A 19,369-nucleotide genomic window follows, 5' to 3' on the forward strand; every position below is an offset into this window, starting at 1 on the left:
TTTTAGCACATTGTGTGTCATTTTGTGTTGATTTTGTATTAAAATAAAACACAAGTTCAATAATAACACAGAGATGTTGTTTTTAACACATTCGTCCTAAGGGTGCAGCCATATCACCCAACACTAACATTCATACTTAATATCTATGATTCAAAATACTTATCCATGCGATCAAGTCTTGATAGGATTGGTTAAATGTTTGTGACGTTGGAAATCAAGGCAATTTTAAACTGTGGGAATGAGACTGTCTTCAATTTTATGGAAAATTTGCACATAGCTTGTCTTAACACATTAAAACACCACACAGACACATAAACAACAATAAAAAACAGATTTTCCCCACAGTGGGACGTATTAAACATAAAAAAATGTTATGAAATAGAAATGCAATGAGGTTTCTTTGGGTAGGATATAGTTTTTTGGGGAAAAATATAATTACTGTAGCTCTGTTTAAAAGAAATAAATGTCAAAGAAAAGTCCCTGTCATTATAGAAAAACAAATGGGTTTGTGTACCTAGCTCAAGTTTGTAATGTAGTTGTACGTTTTGTCTGTCCGCAAACTGAAAAATCAATCTGCCAGAGTAAAACATCCAGGAAGCAGGTCTTGTCCTCTAAATAAATAAAACTGTATCAGATTGATAGTGCGATAAAGCAAAAGAGAAAGTAATGCACACAGAAAGATCTTGCAGTAAACAGATAACATGCAGGAAATTGAGAAAGAATGACAGATCTGTGTTAGCCAAGAGATGCTTTACCCATTAAGCACCCTTAAATTTAAACTCCTTGTATACAGAGAGAGAGAGAGGTACAGAGTGAGTGTCTATTAATGCCAAGATACAGTCAGAGAGGTGTATCAAGGCCAATGTGTTTTTATGGTTGACTGATGTCTGAGTCACTGTACCACCCGGCCCATGCAGGAAGTGCACGGCTCAGTACTCTGACACCAACATCTCTGTCTGTCTGTCTGCCTGCCTGCCTGTCTGTCTGTCTGCATACATTATGTAAATTGCATAACTAGAAAAATACTAGGTAGTATCAAACATACAGTTTCACTACATTAATTGTGTTCTTATTTTAGGAGATTAAAAAGGACTCTAAAAAGGAGGTAAAGAAGGAGTCGAGTTTGGCCGGATCCAAATCAGACCTGTCCAATGGCAGTGCCAGCCCAAAATCAGAGCCGAGCCTCAGATCAGCCAAGAAAGGTATGGCTATCGAACCCTTTCTTCATTTTCAGTACTAGTCCAGTGCTTATTCAGCACAACTGACTCCTATGCAAACCCATAATTCACATTTAAGGCTGACTTTAGTTCCCCTGGATTAAAGGACAAGTTCGGTATTTTACACTTAAAGCCCTGTTTTCAGATTGTTTATGATGAAATAGAACGGTTTTGACTGAAATTTCGACATATGATGCTGGCCTGAGAATTTTCGGGTGTTCTTTTGTATCACCTCCCACCTCTATAATGGCCCCGAGTGGTCAGTGGTGTTCACTGATATGCTCACACAAAAATCGCTGCAAGATACGCATTCCAACAGGTTTTATTGTAGTTTTGTTCAACTCCATTGACTTGTATTAGAAGTGCTGTGAGGTACGGTATTCTTGCAAATGGCAAAGGTGGATTATCGCCACCAACTGGGCTGGAGTGTCTATTATTCAAGCTCTCAACGGAAGAATGTACGGGTGTGAGGCGTTTGGAAAAATAGGTCCACAAGTTTACAATGAATGATAAAACAGCTGTTGGAGGGCATCTTTTGCAGCGATTTTTGTGTGGGCGTGTCGGTGAGCACCCCTGGCTACTCTGTGGGTTTCACGTCTTTGTAAACGAAAGTTTAATGCATTTTAGGAAGGATTGTTCCAGTGCACCTATACAGCCATTATAGAGGTGGGAGGTGATACAAAAAAACACCCGAAAATTCTCAGGCCAGCATCATATGTCGAAATTTCAGTCAAAACTGTTTTATTTCATCATAAACAATCTAAAAACAGGGCTTTAAGTGTAAAATACCCAACTTGTCCTTTAAAGATCTTATTAAACAGATCTGGGTCAGGTTTGCTAAAAGTGAGAATAAATATGTAAACATTCATGCAAAAAAAGAATCTTAAAGCCTATAATTGGGTCTAGGAGTATTTTAGGTATGTAAGTTGTACCCAGAAACCATCCTACTACTTATGCTATCTTTGCATGTGTGTGTTGATGCTGCAAGGTACTGCGTGTGTTATTAAAATTTTGTTAGTAAAACATTTTAAAATATTTTTCTTTTGCAATAATTAAATCTTTACTTATCATCACCGCTGTGAATCATCTGGTAAGATTAAGGTTTTGCCCAATTAGAATTGGTTTTCCATTATCATTCCACAGAGATTTAGTTTAATAGGAATTCTTTATTAAAATATTATAAGACATGAATCAGTCTCATCGAAAATCCTATTAGATGTTGTTTGTGAAAATCAAAAGGTCATCTCAGCTTATTGGTAGAACAATCGAAAACCTAAAAGTAGTTAATCAGATAAGGTGGGCATCCAAAAAATGTATTCTGTGGGGTATTCCTCTCAAAACAAAGATATGTCACCTCTCATTGTAACCGAACAGCGTTTATTGTTTGAAATGATTTTGTAGCACAAATGTCAATACAGTATGAAGACCCTTACCCCTTCTCTTTTTAGAGAACTGAAACTGGTGGTTTCTATTATTAGATTAAATACATTTGTCAGATTGTTCAGCCTGCTTACAGGGTTAGAGAGACATCTTGTGGTGAAAGATGGCACTACAATCTGTTCATAGACTGAATATTATATTTCTGTTTGCAGGTGAGGCGATACGAAAACGACGTTGCAAAGCTGCCTTTAGCTACGCGCCACAGAATGAAGATGAGCTGGAGCTGAAGATCGGAGATGTTATTGAGATTCTGGGAGAAGTGGGTGTTTTTTACGACCATTGCTTTAATGTGCCATTTTTAAGGAGATCATGGATGTGAATAAGCACCATTAAAATGAACTTTGATTTGTGTTTGTTGGTTAAGGTGGAGGAGGGCTGGTGGGAAGGCAGTCTGGATGGCAAAACTGGAATGTTCCCCTCAAATTTCACCAAGGAGCTGTTCAATGAAACAGAGGACCTGACCCCACAGGACGACTCCCGAAGCACAAAAACCAGTCAGTCTGCATCAATCACATTTTTAGTTCATCGTATCTAAAACCATTCCCTCATGTGACCCTGTGGGTGTAATCCAGACTAAGATGTTTAACCAAAATCCCATAAAAAAAAATTGACTTTGTGAAGATTGAACAGGAAGTGCTAACATGTCAACTCGCGTTCAGGGTTTGCCTACAAAAATATATAATTCCTGCAGCACCCTACTATTCATATGACTTATTGAAGTGGGTTTATTACTACGTGATTTTCCACCAAACTGTTTTCCAAGCAAACAGTTTAAAGTTCACACAGCGATCATGAGTCACATTAGGGGGCAACACTCACAAGATTATATGTTGCCTTATGTTATAAGGTTTAAAATGCGAGGGAATCTCTACTACCCCACTAAAAAACATTTGCATTCATGCACTCGACAGATTTGCATTTATTAAAAAAACAACTTGCAGTGCATTCAAGCTGTGCATTGCTCAATGCACTCGGATTCGAACCCAGGACTTTAGGCATTGCTATTATCAGCTGTCAAGAAAATGCTGCATGCAAAGTTGCATGCAAACACCTTTTGTAATGCATCCATTTGTGCAGGTATAAAGGACAGCACTGGTTCAGAGAGTGACGGCGGGGAAACTAGCAGTTTACGGTCTGATACTGGCAGCGTGTCTTCAGCCTCTGAGATTCAACCCAAAAAGGTTCGGGGGTTTGGCTTCGGGGACATCTTCAAAGATCAACCCATCAAACTCCGTCCACGATCCATGGACATGGATAGTGAGGCAGAGAAGGTGAATTTCTTTTCAAATTTCTGCTTTATTGCATTGGAAGGCAATGCAATATTACATTCTACATTTATGAATTTGCCACATGCATTTATCCAAAACGACTTGCAGTGCATTCAATCTCTACATAGCTTATATCAATATGTGGGCTCCTTGGGATCAAAACCATGAGTTTTTGCCTTGGTAAAATGCAGTGCTTTATCCATTGAGCCACAGAAATATCAGGCAGTGTTATTTCTCCATTAAAACATTTCCATGCATGAATAATTGTATTACAATGTTAATACCTGTGTAGTTAACATTCATGGTAAGGTGACCTCCAATGGAGAACAGCGCCTGGCTAGTGGCCCTCTGGTAATTTCAGATGGAGACCCTTAGGCTTGAGTTTAATTTATTTTATGGCTCTCTTCCTCAGTAATGATGTCTGGTTAAAACGCATCAGGGTCCCCTACATTCATCAGGGAAACTCCTGTTCATTAAAAGTTTCCTGTCTTCCTGTCCCACAGCAAACATTATACATCCTTCCTGCTTTTCTTTATCCGTCTTCACGCTTTAGTAATAATCACATTTTATATTTCTGCATTATTTGTTTATTCAAACGTCCAGTGTGTTATGTTAAAGGTGATAGTGTGTGTGTGTGGGTGTGCGTGTGCGTGTGTTTATGATGGAAACTGTGTTAAATTGCAAAAACCCCGAGGGTCTTGCCCACAGGTGTGAAACTGTGGCTGTGTGTATGTATGTATACCTTTCATTTAACGTTAGTAAATGCTATAGTTAATGCCAATACATTTGTTTAGGTTAGTTTACTCTGTGCATAAACTATTGTTAACAGTTGTATTTTAAACATGTATTAGTAAATGCTGAAATTAACATGAACTATGTATGATTAATAAATGCTGTAGGAGTATTGCTCATTGTTAGTTTATGTTAGCTAATACATTAACTAATGTTAACAAATACAACCCTTTTGTAAAAAAAATTTGTTATAGAAATGGCATGGTGTTAAATTCCTAGCGAACAAATAATATTTGGAATAACGTTTTGCTATATTACTATTATTTTGGCTGTATATTTGTAATGTTCACAGTAAGCATAGCTTAGCATAATCCATTGAATCTGATTAGACCATTAGCATCGTGCTAAAAATATTCAAAGAGTTTTATATATTTTTCCTATTTAAAACTTGACTCTTCTGTAGTTACATCGTGTACAAAGACCGACGGAAAATTTAAGTTGTGATTTTCTAGGCAGATATGGCTAGGAACTATACTCTCATTCTGGCGTAATAATCAAGGACTGCTGCTGTAACATGGCTGCAGGAAGCACAATGATATTACGCAGCACCCGAAAATAGTCCTCTGCTATTGAAAGTAACCAAAAAGTAACCTATTTTCGGGCAGTGCGTAATATCACTACGTTGACTGATATCAAAAAAGTGGAGTGTCCCTTTAAACTCTACCCCCCCCCCCCCCCTGAATATTGCATCATCACATTTATTAAAAAAAGTGATAAGTTGTGTGGAGCACAAAACTGAACATATATTAAAGCAATAAGCCCCAAGAAGCAGTGGGTTGCCAGTGCATTTTATAACAGCTAAGGGGCGTTGTTAGGCACGGCGCGGGACTTATTGCTTTTATAAAACGGTTACTTCATATACATAGCAGGACTTCATAAAATAAAACACAAATAAGTTGTAATTATATGAGTACAAATGTTAGTCTTCCGCCAAACAAAGTAGTTCCTCAGAATCAAGTGTGGCTGCAACAGAGCGCAGTTCACAACTAACACAGACGCAGCAAGGACACGATGAAAATATGATTTAAGACTGTGGTGTTTATTTTATAAATCAACATTCATATAATTTAATACATTAACATTTATATCGTGCAACTGTTGAAGTGATGATCAAATATGCTTGGAAGCATGCTTAACTCTTTCCCCGTCAGCGTTTTTTTTTAAGTTGCCATCCAGTTTTAGTTTAATGCCTTACAGAAAAAATTATCTTCTTTAAATAAACATAAAATATCAATATTTTTTAGCTAAAAGCGGAGATATTTCCATTTTTGTGAAGAACTTTTGTAAGAGATCAGATTCAGAGCCATCAAAACTTAAATGTCACGCTAAATCCACCACAACGCTATTGTGTCGAGTGATTGCGTCTGTGTTTAAGTGGGGTAAGATGCCATCTAGTGGATAATAGCGGAAATATCAATTTAAGAAAAAAACAACTCGGAGAACATTTTCTCTTTATTGACGAAATGACTCAACAATATTTATTGACATTTATCTGGATATCGCCATAATTGTGCAAATGTAGAAAAATTACTACATTTGGTTACTGGGGTATTTTATCACGGCTTAGAACGCATTTCAACCAATCAGAATGAAGAACCAGAACGAGCCGTTTTATAATATATCTTTTGGAAGCTTAGACGCTTAGCTTTCTTTCCATTATCCATTTAATTTACATAAATTAACTTAAACTTCTTTTTAGTGACTCACTGTTTATTCAGACTAAGTTTGTTTTTATAGAAATAGTCATTTTAAATGTGAAACAACTATATTTATGATGATTGGGTGGCATTCGCTAATTTGCATATTTGATTGTCATCACATATAATGTGTCATATAACTCTATATAGTGAGGTCAGGTGATAATGTTTATTGCTAAATGTGTTTTGTGTCACATACAATTTTTTAGATGATATATAGTATACACTACGGTACACAGTATCAGTAAACTAGTATTCTATTTTAATCCAAGTAATAAATGCAACAATTGTGTAAGTGTTTAAAGGTAGATGGCGCACAGAGAGCAGACTTTAGTACTGTTGGCCACAGACAGGAAGTCATGTCTGAGACGTCTTCCGCACTTTGTCTCCTTATTTTCGCCCATGTACTTTTTTAAATCGAAAGATGATGAAATCTCTCCAGGTTCATACTTACTTCGCATACATGAATGTCTATGTCATTTATCCAAGCACCAAAACCCATTCAAGCAATACATTTCACCATGTTAGTCTGTTTTCAAATTATACATTTCCATAATTCTTGTGATGCTACACCTGTGGTTACTCTGTTATGACACATGTGCAAATGTAAGACTTACTGACACCCGGTAAAATGATTTCAGCACTACAGTAATTGAAAAAAAGTATATTTTCTGTACATTTTAGGACCACTGTCTACTATCATATAGTCCAGTGCTTGGCTTAACTGTTTCCATGGCTACAAGCGTAGAAAGTTTTCCACTTTACAAAGCAATCGCCCATTGGATTATGGGAATGCTCCCTGTCGTTTAAAAGATGTAGGTTTACCCATATACAAATTTACCACACCCCAACACAACACAGTCTTTCCATATCCAGCCCTTCTCTTCCTGTCTCTCTCTCTCTCTCTCTTTCTCTCTCTCTCTCTCTCTTTGGTTTCCTGACTTCAGTTCACTTCTAAAGCAGAAGTACTGCATGTCTGTAAGACACTTTTATGACTCAGGGGGGAGTGAACCGTGGTTACATCGAAAGCTAGCTGAAGGTCCCTTTTGCAGTGTGGACAGTAAGGTATTCATACTGAATGTGTCCACTGATGCCAGTCCTTTGTGCAGACATTTGGTCAAGTCTACAGAGAGAAAGGTAAATAAATGGCCTCTTTCTATTTTAATTTATCTCTTGTCTAGGTTGACGGTGAAGAAGCTGCACAGATTCATGTGTTCGGTTATTACATGTTCTGGATTGGAAGACTGTAGGGTCTTCACAGAGATAGCATGAGGTCTGAGAAGGGAAGTCCACAGGGGTTCGGCTAGCCAGATGTTGTTTCTATTGTCGAAGTAACATTCAGTTGCCACATGGTGCTTGTTAGTCCGACTCCATCATGACGGCTGTAAATGAGAGGAAAGCGAGGAAGGAAGAGTAGGTTAGAAGTCTTTTTCCTGCCCAAACAGACCGGGTATGTGTGTGAAGGCCACATAGGGAGCATGAAGTGTTAAAGAGCTACTTGTATGTCAGGATGGATTGATTTTCCGCCATGTTTGTGGAAGGATTGTGGCTCCCCGTAGGAAAAAGGCCAGATATACACGGTCAAAATACAGTGTGCTATTCACACACATACGCAGAGCTGTCACTTGAACTAACAGGGCCCAAGAAAACATCTTTATGGGTGGGGACAAACGCCTACTTGAGCAGACATGATCCCATAATCCCAAGTGGTACTAAAAATAAACTGCTGCAAATGAATGTTAATTACATTTTTGCGTATTTAAGTGAATTGCGGGGGAAGTTGTGGGACGTTTTGATCACATGGCTCAGATGAAAGCAAAGTTGCTAGTTGTCCACATAATATGAATATGAAAATTCCTTTAAAAATAATTCTCACAATATTTAAATAAAATCTTTCTCTACCCCACAGACTCAAATGGTGAAGAAAGTGGCGCCAGCCATTGCCCAGGAAACCATGAAGGCAGAGCCGGAGAACAAGACCAAAGGTAAGCGGATTGGATCGCAACTGTGTACTATTTAAATGCTTATTGTGTTTGCACCCAAATTTTATGCAAACACCATGAGAATTGTTTCACGACTTAACTGTAAAATCTTCAAATTACAGCCAAGGAGTTTTGCAAAGTTATTTTCCCGTACGATGCTCAGAACGAAGATGAGATGACAATCAAAGAGGGAGATGTTGTTACGATTATCAGTAAGGTAGGTTTGTTTGTCAAACTATGAATTATAGTGGAGGAACTTCAATATTGAATGTACTATAAACTTGAAAATTAAAGAGACACTTCACTTTTTTTTAAAATATGCTCATTTTCCAGCTCCCCTAAAGTTAAACATTTGATTGTTTTCCGTTTTGGAATCCATTCAGCGGTTCTCCGGGTCTGGCGCTAGCACGTTTGGCGTAGCTTAGCATGATCCATTGAGTCTGATTAGACCATTGGCATCACGCTAAGAAATAACGAAAGAGTTTGGATATTTTTCTTATTTTGAACTTGGCTCTTCTGTGGTTACATCGTGCACCAAGACCGACGCAAAATCAAAAGCTGCGATCTTCTAGGCAGATATGGCTATGAACTATACTCTCATTCTGGTGTAATAATCAGTGACTTTGCAGCTGTAACATGGCTGCAGGATGCGCCGTGATATTACGCACTGCCCGAAAATAATCCCCTTGGATTAACCAAGGGGATTATGGCTGCAGGAGGCGCAATGATATTACGCAGCAGACGAAAATTGTCCCCTTATTATCTTTTAATAGCAGGGGACTATTTTCATGCGCTGCGTAATATCATTGTGCCTGCTGCAGCCATGTTACGGCAGCAAAGTCCTTGATTATTACGCCAGAATGTGAGTATAGTCACTAGCCACATCTGCCTAGAAAATCATAACTTTAAATTTTCTGTTGGTCTTGGTACACGATGTAACTGCAGAGGAGTGGAGTTTTGAAGAGGAAAAATATTGAAACTTTAGTTATTTTTTAGCGCGATGCTAATGGTCTAATCAGATTCAATGGATTATGCTAAGCTATGCTAAAAGTGGTACCGCAATACCCGGTGATCGGCTCAATGGATTCCAAAATGGTAAAAATCAAATGTTTAACTCTAGGGGAGGTGAACAATGAGTATAAATAAATATTTTGACAAAATAAATAAAAAAATAGTTAAGATTCATCTTTATTTTCATTAATCAAATACATGGGAACATTTGGTCAATGGTTGTGTTGTTTTCGCCCGAGGAAGCTGCTTTTAGCATTTCGCTTAATTTATACTTCCGTTTTAAAGGTTCCTTACTTCCCCTTTTTTTTGGGAAAACATGGACGTCCGGTCACCCTAGTGTAACATTGACCATTACGTTTTGATCAATATCAATCACAGCTTCTGTATGTGTGTAGGATTGCGCAGATGCCGGTTGGTGGCTTGGAGAGCTGAACGGCAAACAGGGAGTTTTTCCGGACAACTTTGTGAAGTTATTTATTCCTGAAGTAGAGAAAGAGGTGAGTTGTTTATTTCTCTCGCTCTGACGCAAACTTCAGCTTTTGTCAGCAGGATGCTTCCTGTCTGTGTGACGGAGGGCCTCAGTCTCTGATTGGACGGAAGGTGGTGAAACAAACACGCACACAAAAACACGCAAAAACACTCCCCTCTGTGTACCTTTACCTCCCATTTAACCCTTTGCTTTATTAGACAACAGATCTTTTGATGTTATAGTGTTGTTTGTCCTACAGGGATTGTGTTTTTAATAATGTGTGTGGTTAGCTGTGTGTTTCAGTGTTCGTTTTAATAGCCCAACTGTGTGTTCATGACTAGGTGTTTTAATAGGTGGACTGTGTTTTAACTTTATTTGTGCTTACAGAGACCTAAGAAACCCCCTCCACCAGCGGCACCGACCACTAAACACATCACAGGTAAATCTCTTCTTTTCTAATCTCATTTTATAATGGTTTTATGAATTTAATTAAACTTTATGTCTATAGCGCTTTTCACAATTTTGCATTGTAGCAAAGCAGCTTTATGAAAAAAAAATGCAAATGTAATGTATGGAATAGTGCAAAATACATAAATTAACAATACGAACTGCAGAAATAGTCATGCTGTTAATTCATAGTGCTATTAAAGGTCCCGTTCTTTCTGTGTTTTTGAAGCTTTGATTGTGTTTACAGTGCGCAATATAACATGTTTCACGTGTAAAAACACATTATTTTTCACAAATTTACTTATCTGTATAGTGCTGTTTTCACTGTCCTCAAAACGGTCTGATGTCTTCCTTGTTCTATGAAGTCCCTCCTTCAGAAATACGTAACGAGTTCTGATTGTGTAGCTTGTTTTGTGTGTTGTGATAGCAGATTAGCTTGCCGTTAGCTTAGCTGGCGACTGACGTATTCCTGTGGGCGGAGTTTAGTCAAAAAACTTTTCTAGTGACGTCATTAAAGCGGGAAGTAGAGGGCTGTAGTCCAAACCAGCCGTTCGCTGTAGGCTTTGAAAGGCAAATTCTTTTAAAGAAAATATATCGACTGGGAGTGAACTTAGTTTGAGCTTTATCATTTTACAGGCAGGGCTCGACATTAAGGCTTGTCCGCTTGTCCGGGACAAGTTGATTTTTTGTAGGACAAGTGTAAGAGAAAATTAGTTGTCCGACTGAACAAGTTAAATTTCAAACAAAATAAAATGGCATGTAACTTAACGTTATGTGCCGTTAATGACAGAGCAGAACGCGCATCGCAAAACCGAGCTGAAAATTGAACAGAGAGCGCAGCGCGCCGACACACACACACACACACACAAACGTTTACACCTCACTGTTATTGTTACTAAACAAGATGCGTGCGCATGAAACTGATCACCGAACACGGAGTGGAGAGTCGTCATATTTTCTGCCTTTTCGGTAGCTGCAACTGGAAGTTATTAAAACGATGCCAAAAAAGACAGGAGTGGAGGGTGATGTTTCTTCATGTTCCGGCGTTAATATAAATGACAGACACTTCAACCGCGTTTTCATCAGTGTGTTTCAAAAAAGCCGATTATAGTCAGTATTTTTTCTCTTCTAAAGTTTGGTAAAAACACAAAATGGGCTTAAAATCTTGTTTAAGAATCTGTTTTATAATGAGAATCTCTCGCTTATTTGTGTGTGCGCATTGCACGACAGCCGATTTGAATCTGACAGAGTTCGTCACTGTATATTGAAAAATCTCACACAAACATTACCAGAGGTGGAAAGTAACGAATTACATTTACTCACGTTACTGTAATTGAGTAGTTTTTTTGTGTATTTTTACTTTTTTGAGTAGTTTTTAAAATCTGTACTTTTACTTTTACTTAAGTATGTTTTATTTAAAGTATTGTACTTCGCTACATTTTAAATCATATCCGTTACTGAGTAAAAAAATATTTTAAAAAGCAAAGTGATAAAGACGCGAAACGGATGTAAATGGGCGGGGCCCGGGGAACGCGCAAAAAGATGGAGACGGACGAGACAGGCGCGCGCTAATGCAGCCCGCCTCAGTTCAAATCTTATGAAAGAAACCCCTGGTCATATTTAAGCGACCACTGACGCGAAGCGAGTGTTTCGTTTCTATGAAAGGTAGGATTCATGCTCTTAAATACGAACTTGCACGACGCGTTTTTAATACCATGCGCATTATCTTCCGAGGTCTAGCAGCTTCGCGTCAAGTCAAACACAACTTCAAAACGTCCTCGAATGCGCAGGTCATTAGACATTGCAGAGAGAGAGAGAGAGAGAGCGCGCGCGCGAGAGAGAGAGAGCAAGAGAGAGAGAGAGAGAGCAAGAGAGAGAGAGAGAGAAGAATAAATGTCATCAGGTACCCAGGTCAGGGAAGTAAGAAGATAATAAACGTGTCAAATGTATATAGACATGGCACTCATCTCATTATATGCTCATTTAAACTAGATATATAGTTTAATAAAATAATGTATGTTACCAGCAATACATCAATTACAACCTTACTATAGTGATTGTATTTACAAGCTGCTGACCACCTTCAAAAGTGCATAACTCACATGTAAAAATCATTAAATAATTCCATAAATGTTTCTTACTTTAAAAAAGCTTTTTATTTTATTAACTTTTTGTTATTGCACTTTAATTGTAAAGATGTTCCTACAATTAAAAAAAACTAGTTTGAGATTTATATTCCCTTGTCGTTTTTGAACTATACCAGAATCCTCCACCTCTCCCCGCTGTAAAAAAAAGTAACTTTTACTCTGAGTAAAGTTAAAATGACTTACTTTTTACTTTTACTTGAGTAGATTTTTAGACAAGTAACTTAACTTTTACTTAAGTAAAATATTATTAAAGTAACTTTACTTTTACTTGAGTACAATATTTTAGTACTTTTTCCACCTCTGAACATTACAGCTTAAATGCTAGGATTAAGATTTTATATATAAAGAAATTAATATATTAAGAAATTATATATTTTATATATAATTTGATTTTATATATAACAGATAATCTAGATACATTTACCCTAATAAGTTTTTTAAAACATGGTAATGTTTTAATGTTTTGCTTTAGTGTTTTAATGTCAGACAATCATTAAAATGTAGGAAAAATTAAGAGAAAGGCAGCAGATATAACATCATTCTTCAGAAAGAGTAGCAAGAAGCAGCCAAATGAATCTTAGTAAAATACATTTCAGGGACTAGCCTACAAAATTCACATGATTTTCTGGTCTCTATAGTTTTTTTTCCAGCAATGGGAGATATAAATTCTGGTTTCAAAGTAAATTTCAAAAGTTTTATTTGAATAAATAGTTAAAGGGGCCATGCCACAAGACTTTAAGATGTCAAATAAATATTTGGTGTCCCCAGAGCACATATGTGAAGTTTTAGCTCAAAATACCATACAAATAATTAATTATAGCATGTTAAAATTGCCACTTTGTAGGTATGTGCAAAAATGTGCCGTTTTGGGTGTGTCCTTTAAAATGCAAATGAGCTGATGAAATTCAAACACTGATCACAATGATGGTGGTTTGTCGCAATTAAAACTCAGTTGTGCTTTTCTCTGCACTAAATGGCAGTGTTGTGGTTGGATGGTGCAGATTAAGGGGTGGTATAAAGGGCGATTTATAGTCGTGCGTAGGTCCTACGGCGTAGCAGCGACGGCGTAGGTTCCGCGTCGGTTTTCATTTATACTTGTGTGTCGCCGTCCGCGTCGACGTGCAAACACACGCGAAACCGCTGGTTGGCAGTAATCACGCGTGTAACCACAGTAGCAGCAGAAGTCGTCACAGAAGAAGAAGCTAAGCAAGTAAACCCACAAACGAAGAAGAAATAGCAACTTGTTGTGTATAATTTGAGAAGACCAGCAATGATGGAAGTAAATAAACAGCGACTTATGTTTCAGTTTGAGTTAAATCACTCCTCAACTTGGCTCGTCTTTGTTTTCACCGTCTCAAACGGAAATACCTATGACGCAGTTTTTTTACCTGACGGGAGGGGTTCTGGTGGACCAATCACAGCGCTTACGGTCCGCGTAGAGCCGACGCGCTGTTAGAAAATTTGTGAGGTGCGCGTCAGGCTACGCACAGGCTACGGATAGCCTACGCCGTAGCTACGCCGTAGGACCTACGCACGACTATAAATCGCCCTTTATTATAATAAGAGCTCCTTATGACATCATAAGGAGAGCCAAATTTTAACGACCTATTTTTTCATGTGCTTGTAGAGAATGGTTTACCAAAACTAAGTTACTGGGTTGATTTTTTTCAAAAATTTTTGGTTGATAGAAGCACTGGGAACCCAATAATAGCACTTAAACATGGAAAAAGTCAGATTTTCATGCCATGGCCCCTTTAAAAAAACATGAGGTTGAATTATGACTATAAATTGTATGTTAATCTCAATTCATTTTAGTTAAAATTCAAGTATTCTAGCAATTGTATGTTATATATCATTGTGATTAATGCACCTATAATACTTTTAAGGTAGTATTTTAAGGTTGGATGATAGAGATTTTATGTGCCACCCCAGAGTAACTGCAGGCCCCTGCCTGGCCACCCCTATGAAAAATCCCTTGCTCCGCCACTGATTAGCAAAACACAAAAAATAAATTATATTATAAATCTTTACCCGGACAAGTGACTTTTGTGCATGGACAAGTGAAACATAGATTTGCTTGTCCGAAGGACAAGTTCCTCAAAAAGTTAATGTCAAGCCCTGTTACAGGTATTATTTATGCTATTATAGCAACATTACACACTAACTAGGGTTTAGAAAATGGAATCAGGAATAACGTGACCTTTAAACAAGCATGTGTATTACATTTTTCATAGCAGTACTAACTATTAAATAGTTGTCTATACAGTAGGTTTGTATGTATGCTTAGTGTAGTTTTTGATATGCTTTAGCTATGATTTGAACTATGAATTGAAGTTACTAAGGTATTCTACTACCTTGTTTATGTTGCTTGTTATCAGAAATAAAGTACTTTAAATAAACAGTATGTAGGATTGTGGCCAAAACTGATATTGCAATCACAAAAATTGTGGCTAAAACTGGTACTGCAATCACACATCTGGTGGCCAATACACAAAATCACAACATAAACTTCAGTTGAGGACTGCAACTCCATTTTTTAAATGACAATATCCTGGCCAGACCACTGCTATCAGTGATACAAGTATTTGAAATGAAAATGATTTCTTAATGTATAGTGACATATCAGGGCCATTTATTACTAATTGATATAAATTTTTACACACTGTTCCTTTAAAAAAGGACTCTATTGTTATTGATTCTTTGCAGAGTTTTGTTTAATGAAAGCCATTTGTTTATGTTGTTACTACTGAAACCGTCTATACGTCTCTGCGCAGATCGATCAATCAGTTGCTCTTGCTTAAACCTTAAACTCTATGGATTCAAAGTTGTTGAAAACATTTGGGATAATGTACTTTAAGTACACAAGTGAACGAAACACTGTGCTAGTGGTTTTAGGTTATTTTAATGCAAAAATCAAATCATGCATATTGTGCCTTTAACTTCATAGTGCTATTAATGTAAAAAAAACAAGTCAAATTTTTCATAAGGTGTATATTATAAATATTAAAGGGATAGTTTAGTCCATGGGTCTTCAACCGGGGTCAGGGGGTCCGCCAAATGATGTTTAACCACAAGCTATTTTTGCTAAAAACATTACAGAGCATTACATGTCCCTTTTAAGTTGTGCACGTGCATAGTCGCATAGGCTTGAAGCCGCACGTTCAGTTTAGCCAGAGGACCAAAATAAAATATCTAAAGATTATAAATGTCCACTCAGGAAGCAGCAGTAGCGACAGAAAAGGCATCATAAAACAGGTAAATCTTATAGGCATGTGTGTCTTTCTTTCAGAATGTTAATATTAAAAAACTGTGACAAAAATATCGCTGGGATTTCAAAAATTAATAAAACGCACGTCGTGATGGTGCTTGGTGCAAGATGCAGTCAGGTTGAAACTCGCCTCTCAAAAAGTTGCCCCAAAGAGATGCGCGTGGACTTGTTGCATGTTGTTCTCCTGAGTCTGATATTATGATGATCTGAAGAAAATAAAAATCTGCGTTACTCGAACTCGTGACAATGATGATCCACGAGAAGTGCAACAAACCTCTGAATTATAAAGTAGCACAACCCCTATCCCCATCATCTTTATAAACTGAAAGCCCAGGTTCAGGTAAATGTGTAATTGTCCATTTTACAGTAAAATTAAAATGTATTACACTGCAAATACCTTAAAATAATAATTAAACTAAATCTAGTTAAATGATGCATGTACAAAAACAACACTGAAAAAAATGATTCATTCAGTTTACTCAATTTTTTAAGGTAAGTGGTTGCAATCAATTTATTTAAGCTACATTTAAACAAAAGTTTTTTATTTTATTTTACTTTACTAATATTTTTTGTTTAAATGTAGCTAAAATAAAGTGTATGAATTGAATGAATAATTTTTTTCAGTTTATATAATAGTGTTAATGTATTGTCTTAATATAGTATGGCTGTGGGACAATATGGTTTGTTTCTATTTATAAAACCAGTTCCAGTCCTTGATTCTGATTGGTCAATAGTTATACTTTACTTCACTTTGCGTTGTGCTTTATACGAAAAAGCGGCATCTTGTACCTTACTGCTTACTTAAAGGAATAGTCTACTCATTTTCAATATTAAAATATGTTATTACCTTAACTAAGAACTATTGATACATCCCTCTATCATCTATGTGCGTGCACGTAAGCGCTGGAGCGCGCTGCGACGCTTCGATAGCATTTAGCTTAGCCCCATTCATTCAATGGTACCATTTAGAGATAAAGTTAGAAGTGACCAAACACATCAACGTTTTTCCTATTTAAGACGAGTAGTTATACGAGCAAGTTTGGTGGTACAAAATAAAACGTAGCGCTTTTCTAAGCGGATTTAAAAGAGGAACTATATTGTATGGCGTAATAGCACTTTTGGGAGTACTTCGACTCGGCGCAGTAACACCCTCCCTCTCCCATTATGAGAGTGAGAAGGGTAGCGGACTTTTCAGGCGAGTCGAAGTACTCCCAAAAGTGCTATTACGCCATAAAATATAGTTCCTCTTTTAAATCCGCTTAGAAAAGCGCTACGTTTTATTTTGTACCACCAAACTTGCTCGTATAACTACTCGTCTTAAATAGGAAAAATGTGTTTGGTCACTTCTAACTTTATCTCTAAATGGTACCATTGAATGAATGGGGCTAAGCTAAATGCTATCAAAGCGTTGCAGCGCGCTCCAGCGCTTACATGCACACACACAGATGATAGAGGGATGTATCAACAGTTCTCAGTTAAGGTAATAACATATTTTAATATTGAAAATAAGTAGACTATTCCTTTAAATATCTCAGTTTTACACATTTTTTATGCTCCATGCTTCTCTCATCTAAGGGGTCCCCGCCCCGAAAAACGTTGAAGACTCCTGGTTTAGTTTTATTTTAATGAACACACAAGATATTTTGAAAAATGATGGTAAGCACACAGCTACCGTAACCATTGACTTCCATAGTAGAAAAAACAAATATTATGGAAGTATTGTGATAAATGATGAAGAAGATATTTTGATAAATGATGGTAAGCACACAGTTGATGGTACCCATCAAATTCCATCATATTTGTTTTTCCTACTATGGAAGTCAACGGTTACCATCAGCTGTGTGCTTACCATCATTTATCAAAATATCTTCTTTTGTGTTCATCAAAAATAAAAGAAATTCATACAGGTTTAGAACAACATGAGGATGAGAAAATGATGAAATAATTTTCAATTTTGGGTGAACTATCCCTTTAACTGTAAAATATAGTCTGTATGATTGTCTACTGCTGTTTGCCACATCTCTTCTTGTGGTCTAAAGGATAAATGATCATTATCTCATCCATTAGGTGCTGTGGTCTCATAATATTGCTTTCAGCATGACCATTGAGAAGCTAATATAGATCATAGCTAGCTCTGAATTCAGTGGCTGCGGCAAATCCCCTTAACCTTGTCACTATGTCAGTGCAGCTGAAAGCTTAGCATTGCATCAGCTGAGCTCGACTTAACCTTCATATTCTGTGTCTTTGTTCACAGACAAAAAGACAGAGGCGAAAAAGGTCCCACCAGAACGGCCCGAATTTCTCCCACACAGATCCGAAGATAAAAGTAAATGGCATTTCTTATGATCTCTGGTTCTGCATTTGCTTCTAATTTTGTTATGTTGACCTTTCACTTCTAACCCAGTCTTTCTGTGCTGCCTTTCTCTGAAAGGTTTAGTTTGGCTTAGCGCTTCCTGCTTTTTCTGCTTATTTTCTCCCCATTCCTTTTAACAACTACATATGACGGCTCTTGACATTTTATAACCTTTAATGATGATCATTTTCACACGCAGGTGATGAGACGAAGTTGCCAGAGATTGCGAAGCCCTCCCTTCCAGCTGTCCTTCCAAAGAAGCCCCTCCCACCGAAGAACAACAACAACTCTACCAATCGACCGGCATCTCTGCCGCCCAAACGCCCGGAGAGACCAGCAGTGCCCAATATACCGTCAGTGTCACACGCAAACACACATGCAATCTCGCACAGTTATAACACAGTTGTTTATGTTTGTATGACAGTGGTCTTGTACTTCATATCTAGGGTCTCATATCCAGTCTAGCCATGCTTGAAACTTAAATGGACACTCCACTTTTTTGAAAATAATCTCATTTTCTAGCTCCCCTAGAGTTAAATATTTGATTTTTACTGTTTTGGTCTGGCGGCACCACCCCAGGGCATAGCTCAGCACAATTCACCGAATCCGACTAGATCACTAGCACTGCGCCCAAAAATAACAAAAGATATAATAAAATAGTTTCGATATTGCAGGAGGCGCAATGATATTACGTAACAGCCGAAAATAGTCCCCTTAGTGACTTTCAATAGCAGGGGACTGCGTAATATCATTGCGCCTCCTGCAGCCATGTTACGGCAGCAAAGTCCTTGATTATTACGCCAGAATGAGAGTATAGTTCGTAGCCATATCGGCCTAGAAAATCGAAACGTTTAATTTTTCGTCGGCCTTAGCACATGATGTAACTACAGAAGAGTCAAGTTTTAAATAGGAAAAATATCGAAACTTTTTGGTTATTTTTTAGCGCGATGCTAGTGGTCTCCGATTTAGTGGATTGTGCTGGGCTATGCTAAGGGTGGTGCCGCCAGACCCAGAGATCAGCTGAATGGATTCCAAAACTGTAAAAATCAAATGTTTAACTTTAGGGAAGCTGGAAAATGAGAGTATTTAAAAAAAAGTGGAGTTTCCTCAAAAAATTAAGCATGGGCTAAATGAAATATCAGTTAGGGACACCAACGTGATACATTTGCTTTAAAAAACTCTTCTTTGGTTTTCTTGTACAGATGTGACAGTCCAAAGTCTGAAAGCAGTGTAACCGCTGACCGAGGCTCCACAGATAAACCCATAGATATTGGTGAG

At 37.5% G+C, this 19,369-nt stretch overlaps 1 protein-coding gene across 1 annotated transcript in view; it reads left to right on the top strand.

The window, feature by feature from the left end:
• sh3kbp1 (SH3-domain kinase binding protein 1) overlaps positions 1-19,369 on the top strand; it is a 61,998-nt gene that overhangs the window by 36,626 nt on the left and 6,003 nt on the right. The window contains exons 3-13 of the mRNA XM_055181591.2: positions 1,079-1,202; positions 2,810-2,916; positions 3,022-3,151; positions 3,735-3,928; positions 8,324-8,399; positions 8,519-8,613; positions 9,803-9,904; positions 10,264-10,315; positions 17,993-18,064; positions 18,291-18,444; positions 19,294-19,364. Coding sequence (XP_055037566.2) covers positions 1,079-1,202; positions 2,810-2,916; positions 3,022-3,151; positions 3,735-3,928; positions 8,324-8,399; positions 8,519-8,613; positions 9,803-9,904; positions 10,264-10,315; positions 17,993-18,064; positions 18,291-18,444; positions 19,294-19,364 — 1,177 coding nt within the window. The remainder of the gene's footprint in view (positions 1-1,078; positions 1,203-2,809; positions 2,917-3,021; positions 3,152-3,734; positions 3,929-8,323; positions 8,400-8,518; positions 8,614-9,802; positions 9,905-10,263; positions 10,316-17,992; positions 18,065-18,290; positions 18,445-19,293; positions 19,365-19,369) is intronic.

This window comes from Misgurnus anguillicaudatus, chromosome 25 (genome assembly GCF_027580225.2).
Source record: "Misgurnus anguillicaudatus chromosome 25, ASM2758022v2, whole genome shotgun sequence".
Taxonomy (NCBI): Eukaryota; Metazoa; Chordata; class Actinopteri; order Cypriniformes; family Cobitidae; genus Misgurnus; species Misgurnus anguillicaudatus.